The sequence below is a fragment of the Crassostrea angulata genome, chromosome 9, assembly GCF_025612915.1.
Source record: "Crassostrea angulata isolate pt1a10 chromosome 9, ASM2561291v2, whole genome shotgun sequence".
In the NCBI taxonomy this organism is placed as follows: Eukaryota; Metazoa; Mollusca; class Bivalvia; order Ostreida; family Ostreidae; genus Magallana; species Magallana angulata.
In genome coordinates, this window is record NC_069119.1 from 33,710,712 (window position 1) to 33,725,206 (window position 14,495).

Genomic DNA, 14,495 nt, shown 5'->3' on the forward strand with positions numbered 1-14,495 from the left:
ATTAAATGTGAATTAGAAATTATCATTTTTGAGAAAAAATCAGGTATGAAAAATAAAATCAAATGCAAGCAATTTGGTTTTGAGATTTTCTTCATTCACACTCTGTGGTTATTTGTGCGCTTGAGAGGAGGCGGTGAAAAGTGATAGTTTTAAGCGCCTAGATGATTAAGCAAACAATCGCCATTTTTCGTGTTTTTAGCAGGTGGTTGTTTTTATTTGATTGACGGTGTCTTACCTGTGTCGGTAGAATGTGTGTCACTCACCTGTAAGTACAAATACATTGTTTCTTAAATACAGGAAGTGAGTAAGAACTGTTGAAAATGCCAAGTGAGAGAAAAAGCGTGTACATCTTTAATGCACAGTTCATCTGAGGCTGTTGTCAAACGGAATCTTTGTAAAACTTAATTATATCGTAGTTTTTATCCAAAGAAATTTCATCCATTCGTTTGATTTTCAATGTGTATTCTTCTTTATGAAGTGACATGCACACTTTACTAAATTTAAAGAGAGGACACTGCAGCGGAGACAATAATGTCTCTGACTGCAGAAAACCCCAATTTTTTTTATCCTAGAAGATTTGTAGTCTATGGTTTTATCATTATTTTTTTTATTGATATTACTAAGATAGATCAAACTACTTTTCATGAAAAGAAAACCAGCTGAATGATATTGGATAACTTTTTTGAAGATATACAAAAGTATACTTGTTGCCTATCATATCGAAGGTTCTATAGTATCGCTGTATTTCTGTTTACGCATAGTAGCACGCGCTGAAATTGACATTTGACGTCGTGATATTTTTAGACATAGTAAACAGAGGCACGCTTAACATCACTGAGGTACATAATAGAGGAAACTCACAATAACATTTAATTTAGTTTCTGGAAATAGTTCCATATTGATAGATTTTTTTAAAAAAAAATACATGGCAAAAATACCCCCCCCCCCAAAGTTCTCTTTAGCCATCTAGTTCTCTGCATGTATATGTACTGTAAACACAGTTGAGCAGAGTGCAGATTCAGAGCGCAGTTTTTAGTTCAAACATGTTGAATTCTAGCAGCGCATTTGTCTTGTCAAAACGCTGAAGGTCAATTGATTTACATTACAGATGGATGATTTCTGCTCTAAAGACATCCCTGTTTTTTGTACAAAATAGAATAAACAACATCTTCAAAATTGATATCACAAAAACCATAATAACAAGGTTTTCAAACTTATTTGATGTCCGGTACAAACTAATGTTTTTCGGTAATTTGGAGTTTATTTTATCCCTAGAGTTAATTTGGTTATTTCTTGTGTCAAATTTTGAATCATACATGTGTGACCTTCATTATATTTAGATTTGATAGATAGAATTCCTAAATTTAGGCAAATTAGGGGCACATGAATTTTTGAAACTCTATTATTATTTTCAGATTAGTGATATGAAAATTAAGTGCAAATGAAAACATTTGATTCAATCTTCAATAAAGTATGTTCGAAAGTTTTCTTTCAATATATTTGAAGATTTACAAAAAAAAATTTCATTTGATATGAAATTTTAACGGAAAAATCAGGTGCCATATACCACAAAATATTGAGTATCTTGGGATAGCTGCTTAATACATGTATCCTCTTGCTGGTCTTGTCAATATATTTACTGATTCCCAGTTTATTAGAGATTCAGCTTCTGTGACATCTCCTGACTACAGAGCACACGCTTTAAGATTTTCAGCAACAAATCTAACTTGACAGTTAATTTTGTATTTAATTAAACGTTGAATTAAAATTCACATAAAATACACTCTTGAGTGACATATATAATGAATGTCAGTCATTTGAGCTGCCAAGCAAATTACATAGATCTAACCAAAGACAATCTATTATTTTAGAAGCTTATTTTGATAAACAAAATGGCAGATAATTTGGTATATTGCATATATTGCTTATAAGATGGATCAATTAATTTCAGCTTATGGTAACTAGAATTCCCCTTTTCAATTAAAATATATATTTTTTTAGTAAATCAGATTTTGAATTTTATTTAGTATCGAAATTTGATACCAAAGAATTCTTAAGCAATTTTTATTTTTTTTAAACAGGTATAATTATTTTTTGTTTTTTGATGAAATTGCAAAATTGAGTTTTTTGAACCCAATTTTATTAATGAAGTTTATATAACTACTAGAAATTTATTCAAGCTAAAGTTTATATGGGGTTTTGAATATACAGAATGGTTGAAAACCCAAATCCCCAATTTAAAAAAAAGAGGTACCTTTTTCACATCTTTGTTAATTTTCCCCAAATCTCAATTCCTGTTTTCCCAAAATAGAAATGACCCATTTCTATATATATATGATAACTTGCCAAACATGTTCCTGCATCATAGATCTAAATGTGATGAGTTTTATTTATAAGATTGATTATGTGTGTTGTAAAAAAAAAAAATTAAAAAATTAACAACAAGATAGCATTTTTTAAAGATTTTCATTGCGTTTAAGCTATCATGTTTATTAAGGTTAAGATTTAACAGCAACAAGATTCTATGCATTTTACATGTATATCCAACAAAAGAAGATGGGGGATAAGATGGCGCAAATGCCCATTCTGTTTAGTAGTGAAATACAATTTTGAATTTATTTTTCCCCAATTAAATCTATTCAAATATATTATAATAAAACTTTGCAAAAGCAAAATTTCTAACTATAGTCAGTTTTTAATATATCTAACAAAAAATAAGGAAAAAAAATATCGTCGAAAATTTTGGTGGTATCGAACCCGTAACATAAAAACCCTAGATATATATGGTTAGCTTATGCCAGGTGCTCTAACCACTGAGCCATTTCAGACACAACAAAGTTGGCTTTTTAAATATTATGTGTGACTAAGGCCACGAACTACCGGACTTGTATTATTTTTTCAAAACATTCAATTGTTGGGATACAAAATGATATTTTTAATGTATAGTGGGCCATCTCTTCACGTTTTTGTTGACTGAAATCGGTTTGTTTTCCAATAGACCTTAATTAGACTATGAGAAAAATATGGAGCACAGACCCACTCTATAAAAGAAAATGCCCTGAAGTTCTAAAAAATGACAGTTTTTGCAGGTTTTGATACGTACACGCCTGTTTGAGTCAACATATTCCAAGTATTGAACATACCAGTCCTATAGGTTAAAAATCAACGATTTGTTAAATATATATTGTTTTCAATGATTTAAAAAAAAACATCAGATTTATTGATACTTTAATTTTTCAGTATCCTATCCGACTGCGTATGGGCATTTTACACGCCTTTATAATCCACCCATCTTCTTTGTAGCTAGATATCTCAAATGTTGTAGATGGATGTTCTAGTGTAGAAATACCAAATTTATTCAATTGGCATATAAATGAAATTTTAGTTTACTTTGAATCTTCTTCCTTGTTTATGTGAATACCTAAGCGTAAAGATAGAAAGGTATTTTAATGCAGCTGACAAACTGTGGATTGAGAAATTCACCACAACATTAAAACCATGAACAGTTTACATTAAAACTGTGGACCTGTATCAAATTTAAAATATGGCATACAAATCTGTTGACTCAAGCAATCAGTTTGAAGTTTTACAAAAATTACGTAACATACGCCAAGATCACAAAACATTATTTTACATGTCTGCATGGACCATTGAAAAAAAAGTCATTTCATTGATATGTCTGCAGATGAAATTTACCCCGATAAAACAAAAATTAGAAAAATCAATGGTCCTTCAGTTCTTGGCCAGAGTTGCCTCTATTCATACCATTTGACCCCAATCTTGGTGTCTCCGGAGCTTTTCATCTGAAAATCAGATCTTGTTCTGCTAATCATAATGATGCCTGTCAATATGGGTGTGCGATATTGGCAGTGCCTTTGTTTTTTTTCGCTTGACGTAGCCCAGATAAGCTAATTTAAATGCACTTTGTTGACACATCGGCAATGGGTAGGAGTTTTTTTCATATCGACTCCGACACCCTTTACTGTTCGCTCAATTAGCTCCATTAAATCATGTGTATGGCATTACGACTGCTGCACGAGTTTTTGTGTGATTTGTGAACATTCATCAGGGTAAATCTTTTACAAAAAATCTTCTTAGAAGCATTTCAAATTTGACGGCCTAGCTTATTCAGTAATTCTAGTCTAAGAGGCAAACCTGTACATCAACCTGTATATTCAAGTGGCAGAGGAAACGGAGTTCTCATTTAGAAATTAATTTTAACGTGGTAAAATTTGTGGATATGTTAAGTTCTACAAAATTTGATGCTACAAGTAAAAAAAATGTGAATTCTTGACCTTTGTGTACCAGAAAAAGGAGGAATTCTGCATAGTGAACATTAAAATTAAGTGCAGTTTATCATACCAAGAGAATTCTCTCTCATTTAACGAAACAAAGGGTCTATTTGTGACAGAAGTGTTCCACAATTTGGATAACCTGTTGTGAGTTATTTTCCTTGTTTTGAATTCATCATGTCCTTTTTAAGACAATGCAACACTGTTGATCATTCCAGTTTTTTTAGCGGTTATTAACATGCCAACTTTTCACTTTAAATTATTCAATTCGAAATTTTTTACAAGCAATTTGATTGCACAGAGCATTGAGTTTGAATATTATTTCTGAATGTGATGCACATGAAAACCATGCATTATATTAATAGGATTTGTTTTGAAAACACCTAAAAGTACTGTGGCCTAAGGTGGTGTGGCCCGGACACCCCCATGTTGTGAGGTACTATTTATGACTATGAGGTACTATTCTTGAGTTGGAATCCTGCAGGGGTTTTTAAAATTTTTACCTTTCCAAAAATTTTTAAAACATATTTTTTGGTTAATTATTATGAAATTTAAAACTCTAAACTGATGAAAGTATTTCAATTATATAATGTACTTTAATCCACATTAATATTGAAAGATGTTCCATACCACCTTAAAACCCCTCAAATCATTTAAAATGATTTAAATTGACCTTGATACATATATTTGTATTGATCTCCGAATGGGTATTGTTGATATTGTACATGTATTTATGTTCCAGTGTTGTTATATTATTCTTCAACCATATAAACATGTCATAATTAATATACCGGTATCCCTATCAACATGATCATTGTATTTAATTTTATTATTTGATCATTTTGAGCTAAAAATCAGTATACTGAATCAAATGTTAATTGCTGTAGTTTTGACATTTGGCACTCAAAGTAACGATTATATTGAATCGTATTTAATTTGTATTGATCATGACATATTTATTCATTGTTATAAGAGTGCTTACATATCAGATGAATGATAATGATCTCTTAATTAAAAAGTAATTATGAACAGAAAATGGTTACTAGCTAAAGAAGTTGTCCTGGCTAGGAAATAATTAGAATTATTGCAATGAAGCTAAAAAATAAAAGAGCAAAAAAAAAAAGAAAAAGAAAAACCATTTCCATGAATTTTTAATGATTCTTGGAAGGGAAGCAATTTATATTCATATGTAAAGCTATTTTAATGAGGTGAATACCATTTACACGTTTCATTGGTATCCAGACAGTGTTAAATACATTAGTCTTGGACATGTATGACATGCAAATTTATTCAAATTAACCTAAGGAAAATGTGTCGAATCCCTCACCTTCTTGTGTTACCTGTCAACATGATGCATTCACAGCTTACCGGAATAAATCAGCTGTTGTCACTTCAATTTAACATTACCTTTTTTTTTTGTTCTAAACTTTTGATGCATATTTATGTCCTTTCGTTATTTCGACAATTATAAGCGAGGCTCCTTGGCAAGGATATTCAGAAAACAATTTAATATTCACGTTTGGTAATCAGGGAGGGATCTTTAGCAGCCATTTAGTTTTTGGTCTGGAGTTGATGCAAGTGTTTTGTGAAGCTGTATTTTTTTTACTGTTGGACATTGCATTAGATTGGTTCCTATTCCTGGCTTTTTGTGCACTGTACTATACCGGTACAGAGACATTGCGGTGGTTAAATTAGGGCCACGGCTGTTAAAGTCGATGCTACTGTGGTCAAATGGAGTATAAGTGAATTATTTTGAGGCAGGTATTGCACAGGTATAAATACAGGTATTTTGCCCAATGGGATGTTAATTAAAAAACAGGTGCCTGAAAAATGGATTTGGAAAAGTCAAAGTCACAGTTTCTTCTCTTTGGAAATTTTTATGCAAAATAATCTCTATAGTTTTTGTTGTTTTACAGATGTTCAATGATTATATTATGACATGTAGCTTAATTACAGTTTTAATGTTAATTGGTTTTTGTTCCTTATAGCAATCAGTGAAAAGTGAGTGTCAGTTACCGAATTGTATTACTGTATACAGGGAAATATATTCGCCCCTTTTTATTTTTGCCCCTTTCGTTGTCGTTGGCAGCGGGCAAATTTAAGACTGGGCGAGTTCCTATGTCTCATATTATTTCTCTTGAAACACATTAGTGTCTGGGCGAATTTAAGACAGGGCGATACTGTTTTCAATGAAATTGTATTTCTTAAAAAACAAAGAAATTTTGACCCAAGGAAAATGTGTGCTTCTACAGTATATATACATGTACCATGTTAGGGATAGAGTTGGAAAGGTTAAAAATCAAGTGAATATCGAGTAAAGTCAGAAGAGAAACATATATTTTCCTCTTTATGTATTTCTTGTAAAAAAAAATATAAAGCGTGTAGAGTTTTAAGATTTAATTCCCTACAGGTCTAAAGATGTGACGTCATGAGTCTGTCGGAGAGCCCATAGCCATGGAACTTGTGGTTGCCATAGCAATAGGAATACTGTCCACCATTTTTGTAGGATCTGTTGTCGCGCTTGTATTTGTTTGTCGACAGAAGTGCAAGAAGGAGACGGATTTGATCTCACAACAACACAGCGAAACGAGGTATCTGTGAAGGGAAGATCACAAAGCTTATAGACTGTATGTATGTGTGAAGGGAAGATCGCAAAGATTATAGACTGTATGTATGTGTGAAGGGAAGATCGCAAAGCTTATAGACTGTATGTATGTGTGAAGGGAAGATTGCAAAGCTTATAGACTGTATGTATCTGTGAAGGGAAGATCGCAAAGCTTATAGCCAGTATGTATCTGTGAAGGGAAGATTGCAAAGCTTATATAGACTGTATGTATGTGTGAAGGGAAGATCACAAAGCTTATGGACTGTATGTATGTGTGAAGGGAAGATCGCAAAGCTTATAGACTGTATATATGTGTGAAGGGAAGATCGCAAACCTTATAGACTGTATGTATGTGTGAAGGGAAGATTGCAAAGCTTATAGACTGTATGTATGTGTGAAGGGAAGATCGCAAAGCTTATAGACTGTATGTATCGGTGAAGGGAAGATCGCAAAGCTTATAGACTGTATGTATCGGTGAAGGGAAGATCGCAAAGTAAAGTAAATCATACTGATTTTTCAAAACATGTTGTACATTGTATTATCATTAGTTATTAAGTGCGTTTTGTTTTACTTTCTTACTTTTAAAATAAAAAAAGCATTGTTGCAACCACAATTGATACAGTTGCAACAAAACATGTACTTTTTGGGGCAATACAGATTAGAGAGGCAATTAAAGTGCAGACTTGATTTGGGAAAAACTCTTAAAAAATTGCAAGAAAAAAAAGGCCAAATTTTTCACCTGAATTTCTCTGCATGCATGTAGAAAAATCACTGCAGATAGAAGTCTTGAAATTTTCACTCACTCTTTACTTAATTTTTTGCAGCCGACCAGATGTCCAGCTGATTGAGGAAGACTCACAGCGACCCGGATCTGCTGGTGTGGAGCTTGAAGATGTCCAGATCAGTGATCCAAAACTGGATCAGATCCTGAAGGACGAGAACTGGGTGGATGATGTTACGTAAGTGTATTACAGATTTATATAACGACATATAGGTGGATGATGTCACATAAGTGTATAACAGATTTATATAACTACATGTTGGTGGATAATGTTACCTAAGTGTATGACAGATTTATATATATAACTACAGGACCGATCAGATCCAACCAAACAGAAAGTAAACCCCAACTTACACTTGGAACGTTTTGGGTTTTCTTTCAGGGTTTACTCTGAGTCCACTCTTAGACTAGTAAACCTGGAGTAAACCCAGCGTGGACACAGAGAGTAAACCCTGATTAGAAGTTTACCCCTGAAAGCAGACGCTACATATGTACATGTATTTGGAATATACTATGGGCAGGAATTACAGGCAGTAAGATGGAAAGATAAAAGACGGGTCTGCTTCACACTTCACTGCGTACAGTTCACCTCAAAAAGTAAATCTTGAATAAACCCACAATAACCCCCAAATAAACTCGACAAGTGATTGCAAATTTTCAAAAAGCAGACCCAGAGTGAACCCCAAGTAAACCCCAAAAGTAAACCCTGGGTTTAGTTAGGGTTAACTCTGTTGTTAGGTTGGGTCTGATCAATACTGTACATGTAGGTGGATGATGTTATGAAAGTATTTAATAAATTCATATCAGGCAAAAAGAAATTAAAGAATTGGTTCCGAGCCACTGCCACATGCCCCACTGAATAATTTTATTGTAATATCGGAAAGTGGAATAACTCAATTTTCAGTTGAGATATGAAAATTAAGTTATTTCCCTTTGCAAATCTTGCAAAAAAAAAACCAAAATATTTCCTTCCTGCCTGCTTCATTATATTTTGAAATTTTTGGCCTGAGAATTAATACATTAATATTTAAGTGCCTAATTAGGTAGGAAATGTTACATAAGTGTATAATAGATGAAGGATATTGTGGATGATGATATTTTGTTAAGTATATAAAATATGAAATAAAACTTTTTATGATATAAGGTAAATATATTAATAATAGATACATTTTACTGATTTGACGAATCAGTATAAGTAATAATTATCTAGATCAAAGATATGGCTAATGATGATTTTGACAACTATGTGGATATTGCTATATCATTTAAACAAACAAACACATAAGTAACTATAGATACATGGACCAGACTTGGTCAGTGATGATAGTACAGGAGTACAGGTGCTTCTTTTTAAACTGGTACTGTAGTTCATTTGTCAAAAAAGAATTATTAACCAAATATCAGATCAAGCTGTTCAGGGTTTTTGTGGCTTTTTGATTTCATACCTAAGTATAACTGATTCAGAAGTAATGTTAACTTGATATTTGAGCAGTGTGTGTGATTTAGTAGAAGTTTGAGTAAAATCAATGAAACTACCTGGTATAACAACATGCCACTTTTTAACAGACTTATGTCAATCTTTTTACAGAGGTTTGGAGTTAAAGAAGTAGATGTTGTTACACGGTGGATTCATCAATATTCGTTGAATACCAATTTTCGTTGATTTCGTTGTTTAGTTGATCCATGAAATTAAATGTTAATCGAAGTGCAATTTCTATTAACATTTTGTATCGATAGGGCCATTGGCCACGAATTTACCTATCCTTGAAACTGTGATTTTCAATTCATCCACGAAAATTGATACCCTTGAATATTAATGAAACCACAGTAATAAATTGAAGTATAACTACGTGGATGATGTTGAATATCCTACTAATTCAGAATATGATAGGGCGACTAATCACAGTCTCACTTCCATTTTCCCTTTTACAGAGGATTGGTGCCCCACTGTCTGTCTGTATTAAAGACCTGCAAGTACCTAACAGAGCAGCTAGTCGGCATGACGATGGGGAATTCCCAGACCATTCAGACCCAGGAACTGTTGACAGAGGTGGTGACAGTCGCTAAGAGAATCAGTCCCCGTGTGGATGAGGTCGTTGTGGCCATGTACCCTCCACTAGACCCACGTCTGCTAGAAGCCAGGTTTGTTCATTAACTTAAAGATTTCTAGCTCTCTTTCCCACTTTTGAAACATTTTTATGAGTATCTTTCTTGTTTGAATTTTTTATGAGCCATTCATAAGGCGTTAGCTTTTAGAAACCTGTAGAAGGTTCAGCAGGCATAATTATCATTGTTTCTCAAATTTTACATAATTCATATCCTCATTGGTATTCTACCACATATATCTATTTAGGGTTGTCTCTAAGACCCGTGGGACGGGAATTCTCCCACCTAAAATTATGTTATTACCCGGCTATTATTGTATTTCAAAATCAATCTAGCTATAAGCTAGACCCCCAGATCTCCCTTCTTCTTTTTTATTTCTTCCTTCTACACTTAATCTTTTGAGACAACCTTGTCTGTTTCTGTACAATAAAATGGCTGTATTAAATATTATAGATGCACTGCCCTGGTTCTGTCTGTCAACCATCTGGTCCTGGTCACTAAGCACGCCTGTCACTTGTCTGGGGAGATGGACTGGATCGACCAGAAAATGGCCGACGTAGAGGAGCATCTACGAGTAAGTCATGTAACTGTGTGAAGGCATAGAAGATTTTACCCCTTTAGAATATGTATATTTTTCTTTGGATGTAATATTCCAACTGTTATAAAGCTTATAACACACTGTATGTTGCAAGTCTTTGTAACTGTGTGAAAACATGGCTGATTTTACCATTTAGTAATATTTTTTTGGATGTAACATTTCAGGTATCATAATGTTATGTTTCTGACAAAATTTAAATGTAATAAATGTTGATTACCTTGGGTACATTTATTGTGCTTGTAGTACAAGTGCACTTGTAGAACCACATCTCATGGTTTTATACATTTCACCTTTTACTAGGTGTTGAGGGAGGCAAGTTTAAGTCTAGAAATGTCTAAATGGATGGCAGAGAGCTTACCAGAGGAGAATGAAACATCCACAGCAACAGCTCAACAAACTCAGAGTGAATCCTCGCAAGTCTAGCAATTTGCCCCAACTTAAGTCATTCATAGCAATAAGTTGAAAAAAACTCAGAGTGAACCTTACATATTAAGCAACTCGTCCAAAGCAGCAAGTCTACAAACTTAAGTCATCCACAGCAATAAGTCAAACAACTTGGAAAGAACTCTCACAAGTCTAGTAAGTTGTTTACACCAGCAAGTCTTACTTGTCTTATCCACAGCAACAGGCCAAACAACTTGAAAAGAATTCTCACAAGTCAAGTTGTATACAGCATTAAGTCTTACTTATCTACAGCAACATGCCAAACAACTCAAAAAGAATTCTCACAACTTCAGCAACTTGATTACAGCAGCAAGTCTAACTCAACTCATCTACACAACAAGTCGCAGAACTCAAAAAGAATTCTCACAACTCTTGCAAACTTATTCACAGCAGCAAGTCTAACTAGCTTATTGGCTGAACCAATTGAAGTGCAATTTGTAACAAGCAACTTTCCAGCATCAAATGTAGGAGATTAGTATTGATTTTTTGTTGCTGTTAAAAATGAGATATATTATTTATTATGTGTCATCTGCAAAGCATGGTGACTATTAGGAACCCTTTGTCTTTTGTTTGTCTGTAACAACTTGTATCTTAGAGCAATGTTTAATAACATCTAAGTGACAGGTAGCATAACTCATGTTGAAGTTCATACTCTTATAATGTCAGTATGAAAGTCATGTTTAGTAAATACATGAATCAAGAGTTAAGGTCAAGATCTTGTAGATTATTCCAGAGTGTCATTTTGGTGCAAGATCCATTTTACATCATAATTTATTTGATGTATCTTTTCTTATGCTGTATGAATTTAAGGAATTATATGCTAATACATGTAATGCATTTTCTTTACATTTTTGTTGAAATCTTATAAGTAGTAATAGAGATACCTATACTCAATTTGATATTATTTTGAATAAGTTTTTGCAGTTTTTAGAAAAAATAGGCATTTTGAATATTTTTCATTTCATAAACATAATAAATGGAATAAAAAACTATGATTTGTAGCTCTTTTCCTCTTCATATTTCACAGAAATATGGCAGCTTAAAACATTATTTTTCATCATGTTTCCATCTTAAAGTTAAGCTCTGATAAACCTTATTAAGACAAACTATTTTCAAAAAGCATATTGCAAAAATATATCTCAAATTTCATTCATTTACTAGATCTTGACCTTCAACCATAGTTTCTAGTTTAAGATTGAACGATGGACCAAAAGCATCTGTTGTGTTGGGTTTTTGTTTACCTGTGTCTGTCAGTGATTATACTGTTACTGTAATATTTCACAAGTTGCAATTATTTTATATTACATGTATAATAAATACCTATATGTGTATGTTAATAATCAGTGCTTTTATATATATTTCAAATGCAATATAATAGAGGGACAGAAAAATAAACTGTACAATATTGACAGAAAGTGAAATATTTCATCGCAATTTGGGTTTTTAATTTGCAAGTTTTATAAAGAAAAAATGCAAAAGTAAATGATCATCTACATAAGGATTTTTATGTCAAAGCTTCATATCATTTCATTGTCATTGAACAAATAAATGAAGGATTGTTTTAGAATACAAAAATGATATCAGTTGCCAGCAATTATGAAGAAAACATTTAGCTATAAATGAGATTATCTTCCTTTTCTAATTCATGATGAAGTGCCTTGACATTTCATATTATCATCATAAAATTGCATTCTTTTTGGTGCCCATTGTGTGATTATATTTCACCAGTTGTGTTTTCCATATATTTGTGTTGTGGCTTGTTTCTTTGTACAGTTTAGACCCACACAGGATGTGAACCCCACCCATAAACTTACATATCATTCTCTTTAACCTTATGCCATAGATGCACTTGAATTTTGCAAAAGAGAAAAATTTACAAGATTAGAAAGAAACTTGTGTTTGCCATTTCAGGGAAGCATCTTAGTTATTTATTTCTTTGCATTGAAAGATACCTAATTAAAATGACTGTCAGTATTAGAATAAAAACATTTTTACATATAAGCTTTCAGATTTTATTTGAATTTAATATTACTTTAATGTAATACTGTTTAAAGCTTATCAAAAGTTGACAGTTTACTGCTATAAGTAATTAACATCCTGTGTTTTTGTTTTTAAATTGTTTATGGTATCAGTCATTACTGGTTATTGTTATAGCTTTTTGTAAGGTTGTAAATAGGCTTTGCATTAGTGTTTAGTACTTTATTATCAAATATTTCTTAAAATTTAATTGAGGGTAAACATTTTTTTAAAGGTTATAGGTATATATGCACTCCAGTGATACATATGTAAACAGTAAATGTCTTAGCGATGAACCATGTATTACACCATTTTCTTTACAAAACTCCATTCATAATGCATATGATGGTTGAATACAACTTGTACCAGTATTTTTCATTTTTGTCCTCTAATGATTCCATGTAATGTATTTGATTTGTATATTGTATAAATATATATTATATACATATATTGTATCTTTATGTACATGAACATTGTGCGTTTGCCAGGTGTTTACTAAGAATGCATTAAATATGTACTTTTGCTTTATATGAGCTTAAAAAGCAAACATTCCATTGTGATAGATAGATATATTTTGCAATAAATGTGATGCATTTTGGTAACGGTAGTGGTGATCATTTGTGTATGAAGACTTAACACGGAGATTTTTAATGTTTTCATGGATAAAAGATAAAAGATATATACGTTTGGCTTAAACAATGACCCTAAAAATACTTCTATAATCAAATAAAGAGAAAAAAGTAATTACTTGTTTATTTAAGTGTTACATACCAATACAACAGACAACATTTCTCAATGCAACATTTTATAAAATATTAGCACTTGCCTTAAAAGGCATATACGACACTATAAAAATGACAGGTTTTGTCCCTTTGCATAAAAATACATTTATAAATAAAACCGTCTGACACATTAAATGGGGCATAGTCACGATTTTGGTCAAATTTTCTTCTTCTATTTTTATTGTTTACAATGCTTGAGTATAGATTTATAATGGTCAGTCAAAATTTGAATGTCGGTCAAAGAGTTATAGACAAGAGCTCACAATTCTTTACCAAGGCTCATGCCATGTTTTTGTTCACATTGGTTCAATATACAAAAAAAGAAAATATACTAATTCGTTTTAAAAACCTTGCGTTTGTCTCATTGATTTAAAGTCTAAACCTGGAATCTTCTTGTCAACATTCAAAATTTTAACATAAACATGACCTGAGCTTTGTTTACATGACAAAGAACTATGATCTCGCTTATAACTGGACAACTTTATTTGCAAATTTTGGTTGAATATTAGAAATGCTTAACTGCAGCATTGTAAACACTGAATACAGAAAAATAATTTTTGACCAAAATCAGACCCTGCCCCTTTAAAGCTGACATGAATTCATAAATACGCCTTACATGTGTATTTCCCTTTTATTTTTTTTTGTAGAAACCGATGGAAACTATGTTAAGTGTTAACTTTCTTGGATTTACTATCATTCATCTACTGTGTTGGATGTAGTGCGCCGGGGTTTTAAAAAAGATGCAGACGTTATGCACTCTGTATGAACGAGACACGTGTTCGATGTGCATGTGAAGTAAGGCAGTACTATTTGTGCAAAATAGTACGGATACCTTGGAAATTCTTTCAAAGAATAAATATATTTTGTATTT

General features: G+C 32.3%; 1 protein-coding gene across 2 annotated transcripts; it reads left to right on the forward strand.

Annotated features, from left to right (window-relative positions):
• Nucleotides 1-120: 120 nt before the first annotated feature.
• On the forward strand, nt 121-13,444 carry LOC128163119 (transmembrane protein 98-like). 2 transcript variants are annotated; one of them, XM_052826622.1, is made up of 6 exons: nt 121-265; nt 6,703-6,883; nt 7,722-7,856; nt 9,611-9,820; nt 10,238-10,358; nt 10,683-13,444. In XM_052826622.1, the coding sequence occupies exons 2-6, from the start codon at nt 6,747-6,749 to the stop codon at nt 10,803-10,805; spliced, it is 726 nt and encodes a 241-aa protein (XP_052682582.1). In that variant the 5' UTR covers nt 121-265; nt 6,703-6,746; the 3' UTR covers nt 10,806-13,444. The 2 variants fall into 2 exon arrangements, with proteins under 2 accessions (XP_052682582.1, XP_052682583.1); XM_052826623.1 differs by lacking the exon at nt 121-265 and adding an exon at nt 3,173-4,439.
• Nucleotides 13,445-14,495: the final 1,051 nt, after the last annotated feature.

What these genes read in the sequence shown, in the direction of transcription:
- LOC128163119 (XM_052826622.1), top strand. Translation starts at nt 6,747, where the DNA reads ATGGAACTTGTGGTTGCCATAGCAATAGGAATACTGTCCACCATTTTT. An exon ending in CAACAACACAGCGAAACGAG is followed by an intron (nt 6,884 to 7,721) that starts GTATCTGTGAAG and finishes AATTTTTTGCAG; the next exon opens with CCGACCAGATGTCCAGCTGA. An exon ending in ACGTAGAGGAGCATCTACGA is followed by an intron (nt 10,359 to 10,682) that starts GTAAGTCATGTA and finishes ACCTTTTACTAG; the next exon opens with GTGTTGAGGGAGGCAAGTTT.